Raw genomic sequence first — 21,080 nt, 5'->3', positions numbered from 1 at the left:
TCCATTATTGAAACAGGTACCATTGTAGGTCTTCCATAAAAGTGAAGTAGCAAAAAGTAGAGGTTATCTATATTAAATACAGTTAAGATACTGTTGTTGTTGTTGTTCTTAAGTGCCGTTGAGTCGATTATGACCCATAATGACCCTGTATAGGGTTTCCAAGAAGCGGCTGGTCATTTGAACTGTGAAGTCAGTTGAACTGCAAAGTCGGTGGTTCAAGCTCACCAGCTGCTCCTTGGAAACCCTATACAGGGTCGCTATGGGTCGGAATCATCTCAATGGCACTTAACAACAACATCTTAGTGGTTCCGAATCAGGCTGCTAACCTCAACGTCGGCAGTTAGAAACTACCAGCCGTTCCGTGGGAGAAAAATGAGGCTTTCTGCTCCCACAAAGATTTACAGCCTTGGGAAACCCTGTATAGGGTCACTATGAGTCGGAACCAACTCCATGGTACTTAACAACAAATCCTAACCCTGCAAGGGTAATTAAAGTTTTTGCTGGGATGTAGTACTAGTATATCACATCTGCTTACATTCTATTAGATAAAACTGATCACATGACCAAGCCCAAATTCATTAATGTGGGGAAACATAACCTCCCCCTGGTAAGGGAGGGAAGAAAATAAATAATTGTGAATAGATAGTATTGGGAGGCTGAAAAACACAACATATGTTAGGCAGTGTTTTAACATCTGGTAAAAATTTTGCCTCTGATAACTTTAAAAGGTAGAAAACATACCTAGCTACCTTGTTAAATGCCATCAAGTCTATTCTGACTCATAACGATACTGAATAGGGTTTCCAAGGATGACTGGTAGATTTGAACCACTGCCATTAGCAGTCCGTTGCTTATCTTACAATGCCATGCCAGGACTCCAAAGAGCTTGTTACTTTGATCTAATCTACTTAGGTTAGCTCTGTTCAGACTGGCTTTGTTTTATGTATCTTCTCATTCAAGGACTCACGTTAACATAGTAGCCCGTATCTGGGATGCTAATGTCACGTGGGAGAAAGAGGAGGCTTTCTGCTCCCGTAAAGATTTACAGCCTTGGAAACCCTGTTCAGGGTTGCTATGGGTCGGAACCGACTCCACGGCACTTAACAACAACAACAAATGTCATGCAGAGCACATAAGTAAGAGGTTTCTGATCATGGAAGCACATTAGAGCTACTGCTTGGTGTAGTATACATTACTTTCAGTCACATTCCAAAACAAATCGTACTACCAAGCTTAACAGTGGGATCATGGCTTATGTCCCACCTTACATGAGGAATGTAAAATTGAGAAAATAATTGGGATTAGCGTCTGTAACAGTATCTAATGGGATTTAAATAATAATGTTATACATGAAGATTGCTTTTACTGTTGGGACAGTTGTGACAAAACATAAACGTTTATTAAACTGTAAAAATGTTGGGCATCTAAAGAAGAAGGTCGGAAATGGTCCATAATTTTAGTAATTAGATTACCTTTGTTATACATTTAAAATAAATTTTTAAAGCAATACACATTCATAGTTAGAAAATTCAAAATGAGAAGAAAAGGCTGCTTTCTTCTAAGAGTCTCACAAAATAATCTTGTGGATTCTTTTAGGAAAAAAACCTTATGCCAAAAGAGCACTTATTTATAAAAGTGCAAGTTATATAAGCAAATACCATATTATATATACATTTCCATAGCAATACATTTTGAGTGGAATTTAGCCCACTACAATCACAACAATAATTGATCTTCTGATCTGTTCATTTGTTTACCTTCCAGCTGGTGTCCGAATGATCTACCCAGCTTGCTTTGTTCTGGTCCCTCAGTCAGACATTCCTCCTCCTAGTTCTGTGGGATCATCTCATTGTTCAACTTCTTGCTTGGGTGTCCACCAAGTGCCTGCTTCCACAAGAGATCCTGCTATGTCTTCAGTTACCCTTACACCACCTACGTCTCCTGAGGAAGTCCAAACAGGTATCGTATAATTTTTTTTTCATCACCTCTGATATTGAATAGAACAAGTATTTTTTAAATAATTTAGAAAAAATTTCAAATTTATTTAAAAGTTGCTGGTATAAAAAACACACTTACACAGATCCTCAAACTACTAATACTTGCTCCGTCATCACCCTCTTTATATGTATGCATTTATTATCGGTCTTTTTCCAAAGCATTTGAGAACAAGCTGCTGCCCCACCACCTCTAAATACATCTCGAAATTAAGGACATTCTACTACATAACCACTTCACAGTCTTCCAAGTGAGAAAATAAACGTTGATACAATAATACCATCCAGTTTACATCCCTCATTCAAAGTTTTGGGGGCGGGGCGGTTTATTTCAAGTCAAGTAACATGCTTTTTGCCCCAACTGTAAGTAGACTTACCAGATATCAGGAGCAAGTTCTATCACAAATTAATTTTAAAAACAATTTCACTTTAAACCTGCTTTTATTCTCCTACAGCCTTTTCTTTTTTGTGTTTTCAGTTGATCCTCAGTCTGCCCAGAAGTGGGTCAAATTTTCTTCAGTATCTGATGGTTTCAGCTCTGATAGTACTAGCCACCATGGTGGGAAAATACCCAGAAAATTAGCAAATCATGTGGTGGATAGAGTTTGGCAAGAATGCAATATGAACAGAGCACAGAACAAGTATGTATTTTAATTTTCTAGGTTAAAAATTGCATGTTGGTAGTTACTTGTAATTAGTAGATACTTAACATAAACAGGGATGTTTAAAATTGATTTAAAAAATTCAATATTAATGCTTAATTCAGGTTAACAGAAAATTTTATGGATTCTAAAGAATTTCATCATTTCAAATCTTAGGAGGAAATACTCGGCTTCATCTGGTGGTCTGTGTGAAGAAGAACCAGCAGATAAAGTAGCATGCTGGGATTTTGTTGAAGCCACACAAAGAACAAATTGTAGCTGTTCAAGGTACATTTTTTTCCAATTAGACACATATATGTATAATAGTTTTTAAGCTTTTGCATATTCATGTCCCACTTTGCAGTACTTTATGTAAAAACATGGTAGGATTTTTTTTTTTCATAATAGAAAAAATTATGGAAATAAAGTAATTTGGAGTTGATCATAGAGTCCTCAACAAATGCATACCACCTACTCCTCCCCAAATCCTACTTCCTCTCCTTATATATGACTATTTGATAATTAGGTATTATGTCTCCACACTGTGTTTTCCTCTGTAGTTGTGTGTGTATATGTATTTTTCTTCCCACTACATGAATGGTATCAATCTAAGGTTTTTGACAGCTATTTCCAGTTAGTGTGCCTTATTGTTGTTATTTTAAGTGCCGTCAAGTCAGTTCCAACTCATAGCAACCCTGTATAGCATTTCCAAGGAGCACATGGTAAGTTTGAACCACCAACATTGTGGTTCATACTGCCCTTGCGGTCCATTGCTTTGTCACACAGCACCACACCAGTGTGCCTTTGTTGTTGTTAGGTGCCGTCAAGTCGGTACTAACTCACAGAGATCTTCTGCACAGCAGAATGAAACACTGCCCGATCCTGGGCCAGCCTCACTATCGTTGCCATGCTTGAGCCCACTGATGCTGCCACTTTGCCAATCCATCTCACTGGAGGTCTTCCTCGTTTTCTCTGACCCTCCACCCTACCAAAAACATGATATCCTTCTCCAGCGACTGGTCTCTCCTGACAATAATGTCCGAAGTATGAGAGACAAGTTTGGCCATCCTGGTTTCCAAGGAGCACTCTGGCTGTACTTCTTCCAACACATATCTGTTGGGAGGATTTAAGTCCAAAAGCATTGTTACTAGGGTTCCAGTTCATACATTTACAGGTTTATTCCCAAGAAAATGTGTTTAAATATGTTTCTGAGAGCATTGGATGGCTGTAGACAAGTTCTTTTAATAGTGCAATTGTCTTAGTTTTCATTAGGTGTCTTCATATAAAAAGCCCAATCAGAACAGTGATTTCTAAGGAGATCTGCTGGGTCAGTTCACTTCAAGGCAGAGAAGTCAGCTTAGAAGCTTATGGCAACTGATTTGGGAGATTCCAAAGGGATGACCTTGATAGATTTTCTAAAAGGATGATCTTAGAGGCTTATTAGGGAGCAGTTTTGAGAAAACTTCGAAAAAAGCCAGGAAAGTTGCACTGAGGAATTTTTTTCCCATCACAAAATTAAAGTAATGATGAGAATTTCATTGGGAAGCCTTACCCTATCCACTCTACAGCCCTTGATTGCCCCTTCACACTTTTTTATTTCAAAGACTCAAAGAACATTTCAGAGAAATACAGTACTGCTGTTGTGATGCCATTTAAATCAAAGACCACAGACTTAAATCTCCAGGGGAAGGATTAGAGAGATGGAAATACTACCTTCAGAAACGTATAGACCTAGATGGAGGATAATGCTGAGAAACAATTGTTTCACATTTGATGTTTTGTTTAGTAAAGGTTTTTATGATTTTATAGTAATACTTTTTGACTTACTTTCATATTTAGATTATATAAGGCAACAATCTTTGACTCTCTTACTGCAGAGCTAGTAAGTATGCATGAGACAGTTGGCTTTTATGAACCTTTTTTATATTCTTATTTTCTGAACGTTTATATTTAAGTTTACTGCACAGAGTGTTTTTTCACATATAAATCCAAATCATTTTACATTTAGGATAGTATGTGAAAAACAAATGCATTCTGAAATGTGTAATGGTGTTAACTGTATGCTTTGCTTTAGTTGTGATAGTGTAAATCTTAAACCTTTCTTTTAACTTCTCAGGCACAAAAGCCTCAAGCCTAGAAATCCTGGGCAGCAAGGACAGGTACCATCCTTAGGTCAGCAACAGCAAGTACTTCCTAAGCACAAGACCAATGAGAAGCAAGAAAAGAGTGAAAAACCACAGAAACGCCCCTTGACTCCTTTTCATCATCGAGTATCTGTTAGTGATGATGTTGGCATGGACACAGATTCAACTAGTCAAAGACTTGTGATCTCTGCTCCTGACAGTCAAGTGAGATTTTCAAACATCCGAACTAATGATGTAGCAAAGACTCCTCAGATGCATGGCACTGAAATAGCAAATTCACCTCAACCACCCCCACTTAGTCCTCATCCGTGTGATGTGGTTGATGAAGGAGTGACTAAAACACCTTCAACTCCTCAGAGTCAGCATTTTTATCAAACACCAACGCCAGATCCTTTGGTTCCTTCTAAACCAATGGAAGATAGGATAGACAGTTTATCTCAGTCTTTCCCAACTCAGTTCCAGGAAGCTGTAGAACCTACAGTATATGTTGGTACAGCAGTAAACTTGGAAGAAGATGACGCTAATATAGCCTGGAAGTATTACAAGGTCCCAAAGAAAAAAGATGTAGAGTTTTTGCCACCTCAACTTCCAAGTGATAAATTCAAGGATGATCCAGTTGGACCTTTTGGACAGGAAAGTGTAACATCAGTTACAGAGTATGTATTTTTTTTTAATGGTCACTATTATAATTTAAGGGTGAAAATAGTGTAAATTCTTAATACTGGAATTTCAGAATTAGCTTCAGGGTAGAATTTGCAATAATAAATCCTTTGAGTATTAATTTTGCATAATTTCTTTATTGTCTTTTCCTCAGGGACTCTCTTTCTATTGAAATAATGTAGCTATAAGTGAAGAAAGTATGAACACTTGTCTGTCATCAACCAACTTAGGAGGAAAACTTAAACATTCAGTTAGAGCTCCTCTGTACTCTTCCCCCCCCATTCTTCCTTTTACTTTCCTAAATTTACATTTATCATTCCCAAACATGTTTTGGAGTTCTGGTGTAGGATAATGCACTGGACCTCAAGGTAAGTTTGAGCTGCGAGGTCAGCAGTTCAAACCCACCAACTGGTCCTCAGGTCTCTGTGAGTCGGAACCCACTCAATGGCACTCAACAGCAACAACAACAAACATGTTTTTATACATGCTGCTTTAGTTAATTCATTTTGGTTGCCTTAATGGTATGTTTTTGTTATGAATGTACTATAATTTATCCATTCTTTTGAAGATGAGCATGTTGATAGTTTTCACTTTTCTTTAATTACCAGTAGTAGAGCAGTGAACTTTTTTGTATAGATATCGTTAAGCATTTGTTTCTCTAGGGAATACATCTAAAAGGAGAACTGCTGGATCATGGGTATGCCATGTTAGCAAATTGCTCTTCAAATTACTAGTTTATACCCTCACGGACCAACAAAGTATAAAAATGATGCTGTACATTTTTCTCAATATTTCATGTTAATCAAACTTAATTCTGTCTAATACATGGCATGCAAAAGAATACCCTCATTGTTTTAATGTGTTTTGCAGATTACGATTGAGGTTAAACATCTTTGAAATGTTGATTGCACATTCAGATCCCTGTGAATTGTCTGCTCATATTTTTTAGCCCATTTTTGTGTGTTTTTTAATTCTAGATTTATTCTTTGAATATTACAGGTATTAATCCTTCGTTAATTATTTGAGCGCTACAAATATCTTCATCTTGAGATTTACTTTCCATACCCACTGTATTTATGGAATACTTTGATAGAAGTTTTCCCTTTACTTTCTATATTTTGGTTATGTTGTCTGTCCTATAAGCCTTTTATATTTTTTGTGTATAGTTTTTTTGAAATATGGAAACTAATCAATAAAACACTGTCACATTAACTAAAACTGTCTATCAGTGCATGTGGAGTCCTGGTGTGGTGCTGTTGGATAAGCAGTGGACAACAAGGTGGATTTGAACCACAAGGTGAGCAATTCAGACTCACCAGTCACTCCTCAGAAAACCCTTTACAGGGTTGCTGTGAGTCAGACCAGACTTGGTGGCACTTAACAATAACAGTCAATGCACATAGTGTGCAAAGATTGTATTTCTTTTTTGTCACTTTATTGTGAGAGAGTTCGTTGTTGCCTAAATGTCACTCAAAGGTGACTTTTTTTTGCTCAAAATGGTCACATGTTCTTATGTTTTTATAGTAATAGTTTCTAGTTTCTAGTTCATTCTTACTCTTAGAATTTGTAGAATCTTCTCAAGGCATTCTGTTGTGCAATGGACCACTTGCTTTCTAGACTTGCCTTTCCAACTCTTTTTGTAGGACTTCATGTTATTAGACTGTCAGTTATTACTACTGGTATTTTGACTGATATTTTCTTTTTTGTTTTGCTCTCACTTTGAGTGCCTTTTTAACTTTCTTAGAAAGTGCATGGGGAGATAAACTTGATGTCACTGCTTATCTGAAATGACTTTCTGCCCTTATACTTGGATTGTTTTTAGTTTGAATTGACTTCATAGTTGAAGATAATTTTTCCTCAGAATTACTGTCTTATAGCGTCCAGTGCTTCAGATGAAATATGTAACTAACAGCAGTTTTGTTTGGTCATACCTTTTTTTAAACTAAATACGGTGCGTTATCTTCCTGAGGCTTTTAAGATTAGGATTTTCTCCTAATCCTTGTTGCTGTTGTTGTTAAGTGCCATTAAGTCTGTTCTGACTCATAACTAACCTTGTTTTCAGTTTTCCAAGGCTGTAAATCTTTGTGGGAGTAAAAGGCCTCTTCTTTCTCCCACACAGTGGCTGGCAGACTTGAACTACCAACTTGGATATGCAGTTGTATAAGAATAAATCCCGTTTTGAGCCACCATGCTCCCCTCTTCAGTCTTGTTACTGTTGTGTTTTTCAAGAGCAGTTCAAATGACCTTGCAGTCCAATACTTATCCTACAGCACCACACTAGGACCCCATATATAAGTTTGTTGTTGTTAAGTGCTGTCATATCAGTTCCAACCCTTAGTGACCCTTTATAGAGTTTCCGAGGAGCGGCTGGTGAGCTTGAACCGCCGACCTTGCAGTTCAAACCAACTTTGCAGTCCAGTGCATGAATCCACAGCGCCACACCAGTGCTGTGTGTTGTTGTTGTTGTTGTTAAGTGCCGTCGAGTCGGTTCCGACCCATAGCGACCTTGTACAGGGTTTCCAAGGCTGTAAATCTTCACGGGAGCAGAATGCCTCATCTTTCTCCTGCAAAGCGACTGGTAGTTTCAAACTGCTGGCTTAAGGTTTGCAGCCCGATTCGTAACCACTACGCTACCAGGCCCCTGTATATTGGTATAGTGATCTTTATTTATTTTCTGGTTCTTATGTTGGGCACTTGAAGGTCTCATTCAATGTGAACTCTTTTGGGTTTTGCCCCTGGACATTGTTTTTTGAGTTACGTCTTCATTTTTCCATTCTCTTTGGAACCTCTGTGGTTCAGATGTTGCACTTTTCTTTCTTCCTTTTTTTTTTTTTTTTTTTTTTTTTAACTATTTCTGAAGGTTTTTCTCAACTTCAGCCCTTTCTCGACTTAATTATTAACTTTTCTTTTTCAATTTCTAAACTCTTGAGTTATTTTAATAGCATCTCCTTAGTTAATGTGTTGTTTTCCTTTTGTTGTTAAGTGTTCAAACTTACAGCAACTCTGTATAGGGTTTCTAAGGTTGTAAATTTTTGAGGAACAGAAAGCGTCATCTTTCTCCCATGGAGGGCTCGTGGACTTGAACTGCCAACCTTATGGTTTGCAGTCCAGTACTTATCCTACAGAGCCACCGCACTCCCTTGCATACTGTGAACTTTATCTGCTATATTTCATCTAAATTTGAGTTCCCGTGGGACTTAATGAAATACCAGGGATTTAAAAAAATGAATGACAATATAACATAATATTTTCTCACCTCATTTGTTCACCAAGTTTTTGTTGCCCCCTTAAATCTGTTCTACTTGTAACCTCTCATTTTTCTATTAAGGAATTTATTCCATATCATTGAATGTACTTCATCTAGAACCATAAATCCAAAAGTGTTCACTGTAGTATGGTTTTGTGGTTTTTTTTGTTTTGTTTTGTTTTTTCTTTAAAATTAATCTGAATTTGGAATTCAGGGATTTCAAGATACCCCTTTGATTATGCAAGTTGATTACTTTAATAATTAAATAGATCTCTTGGAAGCAAATAATATGTTGATAGCAAGTTTTAAAATAATCTAAATCTTATCTATGCTGAATATAGTATAAATTCTAAGCCAGTTTGTCTGTTTGATTCTGCACTACTCATATATACATTCTTTACACAGCACTCATACTCAGATCACTGTAAGCTAAATAATGTTGCCTATTTTTAAATCCTTCAATGGTTTCCTTTCACATTCAAAAGAAAATCCAAATACTTTCTCTTGATCTGTAAGAAAATGCACTCTGCCTACCTAGTTCTTCATCCTTATACATGGCTTTTCTGTTTGCTTCCTTCCTGATTAATTACACCAGTTTTATTGCTTATTTCTTGTGACTGTTAATATTGCATTGCAAAGGAGGAGGAATAGCTCCTTTCTCTTTCCCTTTTAATTCTGATCAGACGTTAAAAAGGATTTCCCTCACTATTTTATCTAAACTATTGTCTCTCCTCACTCAAAACTGTTATCATTCTCACATATATCTTTATCTGGAATTATACTATGTATTTGCCAATGACCTTTTTCCTGTTAGAATGTGAGCTCTATGAGGGCAAGGCCTCTGTCTTGTTTGCAGCTGTATTATTTCCCCAATACCCCTATCCACCCAGCCTCACATACCTACCCACACCTAGAACAGTCTCAAGGACATGTAGACATTCAGTATGTGGGTGAATTAATGAAAATGATCGTATGGTCACAAATTCTATTATGATTTTAAAATTTTTATTTCTTGGTAGGACTTTTCCATTTTAAAAACTTTAAAAAGTGGATTTTTAGAGCTACATTATAATCATAGAATCTAAACATTCTATCGATAGCGACATTTTCCCCACTGAATAAGAGTGAGAAGGAAGAAGCGTGTAGACAGGTAGTCCACAGAATAGAGTGGTGCTGGGATCATGATTATGTAAGTTAAGGAAATAATATGCTTCTACCTATTCTTCATTATCTTTTCTGCCTCACAGAAAGAGAAGAAAATAAAATGTTGCAATAAAAGGGTTTTTACTTTTATATCTCATGTGAATATTGTTTTAGTTATGCTAATGACTATGGTGTGGTGTAGAATAAGCTCTGGTCTGCTAACCACAAACCCACCAGCCACTCGTTGAAAATCCTGTAGAGAGTCATTATGAGTCGTAAATGACTCCATGGCACTTAACAACAACAACTACTAAATTGCCTATTTTGTATCATTATTCATGTTTAGATATCAGCCTTAAGCCTTGTTTGTATAGTTTAATGGTATGTTGTTGCTGCAGTTGTTAAGTGCCGTCGAGTCTATTCTGACTCATATCAACCCTGTATAGGGTTTCCTAGGAGTGGCTGGTGAGTCAACTCACAGTTCAAATTGACTTTGCGGTCCAGTGCTTATCCTACAGTGCCATACGAGGACTCCAATAGTATGCTGTCAAGTCGATTCCTACTCCTAGTAACCCTGTGTAGGGTTTCCGAAGAGCAGCTAGTGAGCTTGAACCTCTGGCCTTGCGGTTCAAACCGACCTTGCAGTTCAGCACATTAACCCTCAGTGCCACACCAGGACTCCCGATGGCATATTGATGGTGGTGGTGTTATGCTTTGGAGTTGGTTCTGACTAGAGTGATCCTGTGTAGGGTTTCCAAGGCTGTAAATCTTTATGGGAGTAGGAAGCTTCATCTTTCTCCTGCGGAATGGCTGGTAGTTTCAAACTGCTGATCTTGAGGGTAGCAACCTGACTCCTAACCACTAAGCTACCAGACTCTGCTCCTTAATGGTATATTGTTGTTTGTTGTTAAGTGCCATTGAGTCACTTTCAACCCATAGCAACCCTGCGTAGGTTTTCTGAGAAGTGGCTGGTGAGCTTGAACTCTGCAGACCATGTGGTTCAAACCGATTTTGCAGTTCAGTGCATTAACCCACAGCACCAAACCAGAACTCCTAATGGTATATTAGAATCTTTTAAATACCAGAAAAAGTCAACATCAAAGGCTTAGCTGATAGATAAATTAAAAGGCATTTATAGAGTATAATGGAGTCCTGGTGTAGTGCTATAAGATAAGCGCTGTACTGCGAACTGCAAAGTTGGCATTCGAAACCCATCGACCATCTACTTCTTGTAAACCCTTTTCAGGGTCACTATGAGTTGGAACTGACTCAGTATCACTTAACAACAGCATGGAATATAATATACTGGTAGATTAGAAGCTTTGTTTTACTTTGTTCATGTTTTCATTATCTGCAGGTATCGTTCCTTTTCCTGGACTTAATGTTCTAAAGGCAGTAGTTCTCCACTAGAACAATGTCTCATTCCTGTACCCTCTAGGTGACATTTGGTTGCTATTCAATGTCTGCAGACATTTTTGGTTGTCACAACTGGTGATGTGCTACTGTCATCTGGTGGTTATGGGCCAGAAATGATGCTGAGTAGCCTACTGTATATAGGACATTTCTTATATGAAAGAATTATATAGCACAATATATTAATAATTTGTTTGTGCTCCAGTGTTATAAATTATTTAGAAAATTGATGCCAGGGTATAATAGTCATTAAATTGGATAGACCAACATGTTTTCTGATTAGCTTTATTGAGATCACCCATAACTTAAGTCCCCCACAGTAACATCCTTGTCATAGTCTTCCGTGTATTATACTAAAACAAAAATTGGGATGTTTTGTTTTTACATTGTGAAGAGAACCCATGCTGTCAGAGTAAAATTTATCTCCTTAGGAATTTCTATAGCTGACTTGAACTCATACTTCAACCTTTTGTATCTGCTATTATTGCTTGAAATAGGATCTCATGAGGATTAAAAAAATAGCCATCGCCTTAAGGAAAGTAGCATAGCAAACTGACAATGTCAAATGAGGTCTCTATCATCACAATAGTTCTAAGAGTTGTTAGGCTCTTTTGGTGATATTTAAGCAATCTAATGTTCTTTATAGTAGTGCTTTGTAGTTTTAAAGAGGTAATATGATTGAATACCTTTCTAGTCATAGTGTAATCCTTTCAGAAAACTTGTTTGTTAGATTCTGAATCCATACTATTCATTGATATAAATTCCTCTTTTCCTACTTTGACTTTTGAAAGTGTAAATGTGTAGCAGTTGGTTTTAATGAAGTTAACTACAGTACTGTTGCAATTTCTCTGCATTTTTTCTCTTTTATTAGGAAAGTTATCTTTTTTGAATTCAGTATTTTTAAAAAATGTGTTTTCTTTATCCATTTGAATAAAACTGAAGTTGTATTTAAATTTGGCCCTGGTCCTGATAGAAACTGTTGGTGGTATTAAGTGCTGTTGAGTTGGTTTCATTTCAACTCATAGCAACCCTGTATAGTTTCTGAGGAGTGGCTCTGATAAGTTTGCACCACCTACCTGTGGTTTAAACCAACCTTGCGGTCCAGTGCATTGTCTTGCAGCGCCACATCAGGACTCCTATTAACTAGTGGTGGTTGGTGTCAAGTCAATTCCGACTCACAGTAACCCTGTACAAGAGTTTCCTAGGAGTTTGAAACTGACTTGCACTCCAACACATTAACCCACCGGACTTCAATTAACTTTTAGAGGTGCATGTAAAAAAACAATGGGGACAAAGCCAGAGACATATAAAATGCAATAGGGACAAAGCCCAGATGGTGAATAGTGTAGTTGATTTGCGGAGAACCAGAAGTTAATGGAATTTGATATAGATTGTGAGAGTCTTGCTTAATAGTTTGTGAACCATGATGAGAAATTAGAACTAAGAAGTGATTGCAGGGGTTATATGGTAGAACTGCAAAATACTGTTAAAAGTTTATATTTTATTCTAGAAATAATAGGGAGACTGTTACAAGTTACCTGAGACAAATGAGATAAAAGGGGTCTGGAAAATAAAGTTTTTTGGAAAGATTAACCTAGTTTATCATTTTAAAAAGATTAGATGAAGGAAGAGATAACCTATCTATGGAAGGAGATCAGCTTGAACTTTTTGAACAGCTCAAGCAAAAGGTGATACAAGAGCCCTCTCATTAAGAAATTATAAACAGAGGAGTATTTGGTGGTGGTGGTGGTGGTGATGTGCCGTGGAGTCGTTTCCAACTCATTGCGACCCTGTATAGGGTTTCTGAGGCTGTAAATCTTCACAGGAGCAGAAAGCTTTATCTTTCTCCCATGGAACAGCTGGTATTTTGAACTGCTGACCTTGAGGTTAGCAGCCCAATCGTAACCACTATGCTACCAGAGTTCCTTGAGAGAGGTGTATGGATGTTATAAATTTGAACATTAAAGAACTTTACAACCAGTTGAATAGCCAAGTAGGGGAGTAATAAAGGGCTATATGTTTGTTTTATGAGAAATAAAATGAGGAAGAACATGATGTTGATCAATAGAATTAGCTCCTATTTTCTACTAAAGAATCTACCAAACTGTTATTGTATGTATATAGTTAAAGAATACATTGTTTGATTTCTAAAAGACAATTTCTAATTACTTTGGTTTATAGAAATAAGTTTATGATGAAATAAACTTGCTTTGGTTTGACTGTACTCAATCTTTTAAGTAACAGTCTCAGATTTGATTTCATGTTTTTTAATTCAATAAAGATACTTTTGACAGATAGCTTGACTCAGTTTAAAGATTGATTTTTAATATTGGGTATGTGCTGGAAAAGGTACCGTTAAATAGGACATCTTTGAACTCATTTGTTTTTGACATTTCTTTTTGTAGCTTATCTCTTTTTTTTTTCTTTCTATACTTGTCAGTCTTAAAACATTGTTAAACCTTGTCTCTAGAAGAATTTTATTGAATAAATGCAATGCACTTACTACTATAAGTTATGTTCAGTTCTCTGCAGATGCCCTTCAGAATTATAGTGAAAAGGAGATACTAGTAGTAATGTAAAACTCATTTAAATTTGCTTTGGACTTTGCAGAACTTCCTCTTCATGGCTGTACTTCTAGATTGTACTGTGATTAGTTTTATATTTGATTGAAATTATTTCTGTAGTTAAGTATTTGGCTATATGTGAAGGTTCCTTTTAGGAAAGGAGAGATGTTATTCTTACACAAAATTATATGTATACTATATAATTGGATGGTGATGAAATATACCTTGAGTTTCTAATCCGTCATCTCTTAAAGTCACTATTTTTATCAACTTTAAATATAGAAGGATGTATAATGTGTGTATAATTTATATTTTTATTTATTATGACTTATGTTCTTGACTACATTTTAAATTCTTTGCATATGCCAATGTCTGTGAGAATAATTCAATAAAATAACAAAAAAATTTATCTTTAGGCAGTGCATTTGGTTTGCTCATTCTTACTCCTAATAAAACCCTGTGCAGTAGGATTGGTCCTTTTAATAATGTTACTGCACAGTAGTTAGCAACTACCTATGTAAGCAGTGTGGCCATTTTAATGCTTCTCCTAGAGAAGACAACTTAATATGAAACTATATTTGGTATATTCACATTTACAAAGATTAGTAATTTCTTTTAGGGTAGGAGTGATAGGGGGCTAATTTACTCTCCCTCCCATGATTTGAACTTGAATGTTAAAATTTTTCCAGCTCTAACTCTACTACTCTTTGACCTTAACACAACCACTTGTTTTTTCCTTTATTTCAACATCAAATCACAGAGGCTATCCTATATTTCCTACGTTGTGTGGTTGTTGGATAAAGAAATTCATGTCAAAGTAGATAAAAGTGCTATTTTGAAACAATGTTAGTGAACATTTGATACACTATTCAGCAGTTACTTAGGATCCAAAGCTACTCTTGGAAGTAAATGTTGCTCTGGTTATAAAACAGAAGTAAGAATAATTCATTGTAAAGCAAACACAATTGACAGTTGTATTAGCATTGTGTTCCTGTGGAACAAAGTTTTTAAAAGAGCTGGGATTTTAGTTTGGGGATTAGACCTATTGGGAATTATAATGACATGTTTTTGAGCATTTGATCCATGTTCAGAAGATACCAGTTTTACTTGTGATGTCCTCTGTTTCAACCCTTAGTTAATCGAGTGCCTTCTAGTGCTGGGCAGTAGTGTATTTGTTGTTGTAAAGTGCCATTGAGTAGATTCTCACAGCAACCCTGTATAATAAGGTTTCCGAGGCTTTAAGTTTTTCTTGGGAGCAGAATGCCTCATCTTTGTCCTGCAGAGAAGCTGGCAGGCTCAAACCTTGGAACTGTGATTTGCTGTCCAGTGCTTATCCTACAGAGCCACAGCACTCCCTAGCAATAGTGTATGTTGTTAAGTGCCACTGAGTTGATTCTGACCCATAGTGGCCCTGTATAGGTCTCCAAGGAGCAGCTGGTGAGCTTGAACCCCACTGACCTTGCAGTTCAAACGACTTTGCAGTCTGATGCATTAGCCCACAGTGCTACACCTGGACTCCAACAATAGTGTACAGATGATTAAAATTTATATTCCTGTCTCCAGTAGAAAATTTGCAATCTGGCAAATAACCTTCGTTGTTTCAAATCTTAACATCTCTTTATTTTTGTCCCAGTACCCATGCCAACTCAATGGCACTTAACAAAAACAATGACAACAACCCATGAACCATAAGCACTGACAGAATATTTCTTTTCTAATGTGTAAAAATGGTATATGTTTAAGCATAAAATGATATTTTTTAGGATTATTAATGCAACAGCAACAACAAAAGATCTCAATCCTGTGTGGCTTTCAGAGGCCATTTATTTATTTAGCAAAATATTAGAGGGCTTCAAAAAGTTAGTGGACAAATGGAATTAAAGAGAGAATGGAGTTTTCTAAGAACTTTTTGAAGCCCCCTCATATATTGAGTACCTGCTTGTGCTAGGCATTGTTCTAGTATTTGGAATAATTCAGTGAATGTAAGGTCCTTGTCCTTGAGGAGTTTGTATTCTATTAACAGTTAGCTGTCAAACATAGGCAAATAATATATGTTAAAAGAGAATTGCTGTGGTGGAACTAAGTAGGGTAAGGAGGATCAATGCTGATTAGTTTATCTGGATAAATTTAAGCCCAGACTTAACAGAAACAAGGAAAGTAGCCATGTAGATGTTTAGTGGGCAAATGTTCCAAAAAAGGGAATACCTAGAAGCGTGTTGCCATCCTTGAGGAACATCAGGAGGCTCTTGTAAGCAGAATGAGTGTGAGAGAGAAGAGATGTAGACTATGAGGCAATAAAGGTGAAGAGGAAAGTAGGAGCCAGATCTTGTAAGTCCCAGAAATTTATAAAACTTTGGTTTTAACTTAGAATTACTTAATTTAGAACCATTGTAAGATTTTAAACATAATCTGACTAGAGGCCTGACTGCTACTGTTCTGGCAGTATGGGTACTCAGTTTAACAAACAAAAATAAACAATTCTTTACTCACACTGAGCACCCTGATTGTCAAAAGTATAAAAGTGTTGATCCTTTTCAGGGTCTGAGATGCAGATTAGAGAAGACCTGGTGACCCAGTGAGTTTTAAGCATCTAGTTGCTAACTCAAAGGTCACTGGTTCGAACTCAGTGCTGTTCCACATACAGGAGGAAGATGCGATAGTGGGCTGTCATAAGGATTTACAATGCAGAGACCCTCTGGGGCAGCTCTGCACTCTCCTCTAGGGAGGCTATGAGTTGTAATTTGTCTCCAGAGGAATTGGTTTGGGGTTTTGGGTTGTGCAGTACAAATTGGCTTTTTTCTTGTTGGCGCTCCCTCCTCAGTCTTGTATTTCAGCTTTCTCTGGTCCAAGTCAGTTTCTGCTAGTTCAGCTTTCTGACGTCTCTGTTTTCTCCCTTATTTTGTTGTCTTTTGTCATTTTATTGATTATTTTGGAAGAGTAGAAACCTATGCTTAGTTGCCATGTTGAACCAGAAAACTGATAATAAAAAAATTGATTTTCTAATACGTACTTTTCATTAATTTTTCACTTTGCCATTGTAAAACATCTTGTCAGAATTAATATTTTCATGAAACACAAACCAGGTATTTAGAGTTTTAAAACTTAAAATATGTCTAGTCATGACAGTAAGGAAAGTATAACTGCTTTCATTATATAAATATTAACACCAATAATTTAAGAAGTACTCTTATACTATATTCATATACCTCATACTTTAGAAACTACTGTCTAGGAGCAGTTTAATAGTCCTCTCTGTTGAATGACTTTGTCCACTTACACTATTAGTATGCTTGACAACACAGTGGATTACCAAATGAAAGCATATTTTGATGGGAAGAGCATGTAGGTAGTAGACTGGATTTTAGTTTCGTTTTTCTTTTGCTAAATGTGTGACTTGAGTAAATCAAATAACCTTTTTATGATTCAGTTTGTTTGTAAAATGAGGAGGTTCAGGTTAAATAACTTCTAAATAATTGTCATAACCTCATTATTCTTAAGTCAGTCTTTATTCTTTTATGCAGAAATAAATACAATTAATTTTTAATTTTTTTTTTATGCAGGTTAATGGTGCAATGTAAGAAACCTTTAAAAGTTTCTGATGAATTAGTGCAGCAATATCAAATTAAAAATCAGTATCTTTCAGCAATAGCATCTGATGCAGAACAAGAACCTAAAATTGATCCATATGCATTTGTTGAAGGAGATGAGGAATTCCTTTTTCCTGATAAAAAAGATAGACAAAATAGTGAAAGAGAAGCTGGGAAAAAACATAAGGTAAGAGAAATCTAAGTACGCCAGAGGTCACGGTTGATTTTATAGCACTGCATATAGTACTGTATTTATCTAATTTTCTTTTAGAATAGATCAGATTGATTTTAATTTGTATTAAGTGCCATCGAGTTAGTTCCAACTGATAGTGACCCTGTATAGGATTTCCAAGGCTGTAAATCTTTATGGGAGCAGGGAAACTCATCTTTCTCCCACAGAGCAATTAATGGGCTCAAACCACTGACCTTAGGGTTCACTATCCAGTGCATAGCCTAGCGAGTCATCACACTCCCATTTTAATTTAGAATACGTTTTTTGAATATGTAAACCGGGTACATGGCACAAAACTCAAGTGTTTATATGTAATTTTAACTATAGCTGGTCTCTGGTAATAGGTCTTTGTTTATTGGAAAACGAAGACCTTCTGTTTTATTAACTTCTGTCAATATTGAAATCAGAGCATTTAGTTAGTGTTTTGATGGTGAGTTAAAATATGCTGTAAGTGAATTACCAGTTTCTAAAGATAAAATGTACATCGATGAGTTTATGAAAAGCATGATGCTTTTGAATATGTTATTCAAGAGCTTATAATGATGCCCTTATAATTTCACAAGTTACATGAATGAAGTGTAAGACTTAGTATAAATATTTTATTAAAATACCAAAGGTAAAGTATTTGAGAATCTATTAACTAGAAAACTGCTTGATAAGAATTTTGCTTTATATCCCAAGCATGGAAATTAAAAGCTGTAAAATCATAGAGGACCCAGTAAACCTGCTTAATGTATTTAGTATTCTGTACTATGCTTAATATGAAAAATTCATTTCATTGAAATTTGCTTAGCCCCACTATGTGCCAAGGAGCCCTGGTAGCATAGTAGGTTACATGTTGGCCTGCTAACTGCAAGGTCAGTAGTTCAAATCCACCAGCCACTCTGCAGGAGAAAGATGAGGCTTTATATGCTCTCATAAAAATGTACAGCTCAGAAACCCTCTACAGGATCACTATTTTAGTCAAAGTGGACTTGATGACACACCAGCAGAACCACCACTATAGTAGGCAATAACTTGAAATGTTGTCTTTTTATAAATATGAAAGCAGAAATAGCTAGGAAGGCAGTAGGTTTAGTAGGAAGAAGGTGGGCTTTGGAATTTGACAGATTTAGGTTGAAATCCCATTTCCCAATGCTTCTCAGCTGTATTTCTTAAGATAGACTATCTTTAGAATCTCTGTTGTATATGTTGGAGTCCTGCTGTGACGCTGTGGGCTAACGTGCTGGATTGCAAGGTTTGTTTGAACAGCAAGGTTGCTGCTGGTTCAAGCTCACCAGTCAATTGTTATGTGTAAGATCCGAGTATATCTACCTGTTTTACTTCATGAGTTTATAGTAAGAATGAGTGATGATGTATGCAGAACACTAGCAGAATGCTTGTCACATAATTGTTATTGTTATTGTTGTTAAGTGTCATCCAGTGGGTTCCTACTCATAGTGATCCTGTATAGGGTTTCCAAGGAGCAGCCGGTGGGTTTGAACTGCCAACCTTGTGGTTTGCAGTCTAGTGCTGATTCTGCATTGCCACACCTGAAGTCATACAGTAGTTACTGAACATTTGGTAGATTTGGCATTGTAGGATCAACACTGGACTGCTAACCATAGTTCAAATCCACCAGACACTCCTTGGAAATCCTGTACAGGGTCACTGTAAGTCTGAACCGACCCTGTCCGTTAACAATATTGGTAAATTACATATTTTACCCTAATATATAATATTGTTTTCAGGTAGAAGATGGAACATCTAGTATAACAGTGTTATCACATGAAGAAGATGCAATGTCATTGTTTAGTTCCTCTATCAAACAAGGTAAATAATATGTTTCCTAATAATGGGAATATTACTACAAATTAACCTGATATTGTATGACTGTGTAAATTCCTTTTTGCATAGCTTATGTTTCATGTAAAAGGGACCAATTTAGAAACAATGTGTTTACTGTTTATCTTTTATGGGGAGAAGTGAGGTCAGGTGGTAGAAATTGTTTAGAGTTGTCGAAATTCAGTTTCTTCTTTACAAATAAAAAATGTTCTCCCCTTATTTTTTTGTTAGCTCATTGTGTAAGGTCCCTCTCAAATCTAAAGACTTATTTATAAAAGAGATTGTACTATTCTCTCTCCTCCCCCCTATCCCCCCACATCAGGTTAGGAGAACTGTTGCTTAATTTACTTAAATATTGAGTACCTCCTTAGTAAAAAAAATTTTAAATAGGGGAATGGTGGTCAGGTCTGTCCTTTCAATATGTTAGACTTGTATTCCTTGTGAATGGAATAGAAAAACAATATATTCTTTTATGAAATCCATTTATCTTTTGATGGGGGCAAAGAAAGTCATCCTTTGGTATATTTGCTGGGTAGAGTGCGGCAAAATTTTGTTTCAATGTTTGGAATAAAGAGGGTAGGCCAGAAATAAAAATAATTTTGGAAAAAGTCATTCAAACAAGGAGGTAAATTTAGTGGCTTGGTGAATTAACCATTTGGCTTCTTTGGTTCATTTACATACCCTAGGATATGTTGTTAGCTTTACTAACTGCCATGGACTTTTATGGCTCCAAGTCATAGAAACTCCATGTGTAACAAAATGAAACGTCCAGTCTTGGGCCATCTTCACCATTGTTGGTATGCTTCACTCCAGTGTTGTGGCCCTTGTGTATTTTGAATGCCTTAACAATCTATGAGAGTGATCTTCCAGCATCATATTGGATGGTATGTTATTGAGATTGTTAAGGTTTCTTCTTCATCAGTCAGTCTTGAAACCCCACCGAACCTGTACACCATGGGTAACCCTGCTGGTATTTGAAATACCTGTGACATAGATTCCAGGATCATAACAGCCTATAAGTCACCACAGTAGACTCAAGAATATATGGAGTTTAAGGGGGCTTCATAAAATTCATGGAAAAATTCCATTACTGTTAATGCCATTTTTCCATGAACCTTTAGAAGCCTCCATGTATGTAACACCCTTATATCTATGTATGGCTTTCTCAAAATGTAGACCATGAACCACATTTTGGATCATCTCGAGGTGAAGATTGCGAATATACGTTTTAATAAGTATCTTTCATGATTCTGTCAGAACTCTACTGTTCTGGTCAGTCTTTAGAGAGCCACTGGGAAAATGATTTTTATGTTCTGAAAGTCAGTTGACATCTAGAGGATGATTTTAGAAAGTTGTGCACCAAGTGGCAATTGCATGTTTTTCTCATGTGAGACAGTAAGTAGACTTAAACTTCCATTCGTAGTTAAAATTTTTAGTTAAATAGTCATGTATTTTTTTTCCCTCCAATTTTGGGGGTGGAAATTAAAGCAAAATAGAATTCTGGAACTGAAAGGTTAATAAAGGTTAATAAAGAGGTAGTATTTATTCAGTGCTTATATGTATGGCACTAGACAAAGTGCTTTACCTACATTTTATCACATTTAGTTCCTGAGAAATGCTATTAATAGGCG

General features: G+C 36.4%; 1 protein-coding gene across 1 annotated transcript in view; it reads left to right on the top strand.

The window, feature by feature from the left end:
• Positions 1–21,080, top strand: part of MED13 (mediator complex subunit 13) — a 118,892-nt gene that overhangs the window by 51,254 nt on the left and 46,558 nt on the right. The window contains exons 6-11 of the mRNA XM_006832362.1: positions 1,765–1,959; positions 2,473–2,635; positions 2,813–2,923; positions 4,752–5,435; positions 17,367–17,580; positions 19,356–19,437. Coding sequence (XP_006832425.1) covers positions 1,765–1,959; positions 2,473–2,635; positions 2,813–2,923; positions 4,752–5,435; positions 17,367–17,580; positions 19,356–19,437 — 1,449 coding nt within the window. The remainder of the gene's footprint in view (positions 1–1,764; positions 1,960–2,472; positions 2,636–2,812; positions 2,924–4,751; positions 5,436–17,366; positions 17,581–19,355; positions 19,438–21,080) is intronic.

This window comes from Chrysochloris asiatica, unplaced genomic scaffold (assembly GCF_000296735.1).
Source record: "Chrysochloris asiatica unplaced genomic scaffold, ChrAsi1.0 scaffold00007, whole genome shotgun sequence".
Classification (NCBI taxonomy): domain Eukaryota; kingdom Metazoa; phylum Chordata; class Mammalia; order Afrosoricida; family Chrysochloridae; genus Chrysochloris; species Chrysochloris asiatica.
Note: the sequence above shows the minus strand (reverse complement) of the source record. Positions and strands in the feature narration are given on the sequence as shown.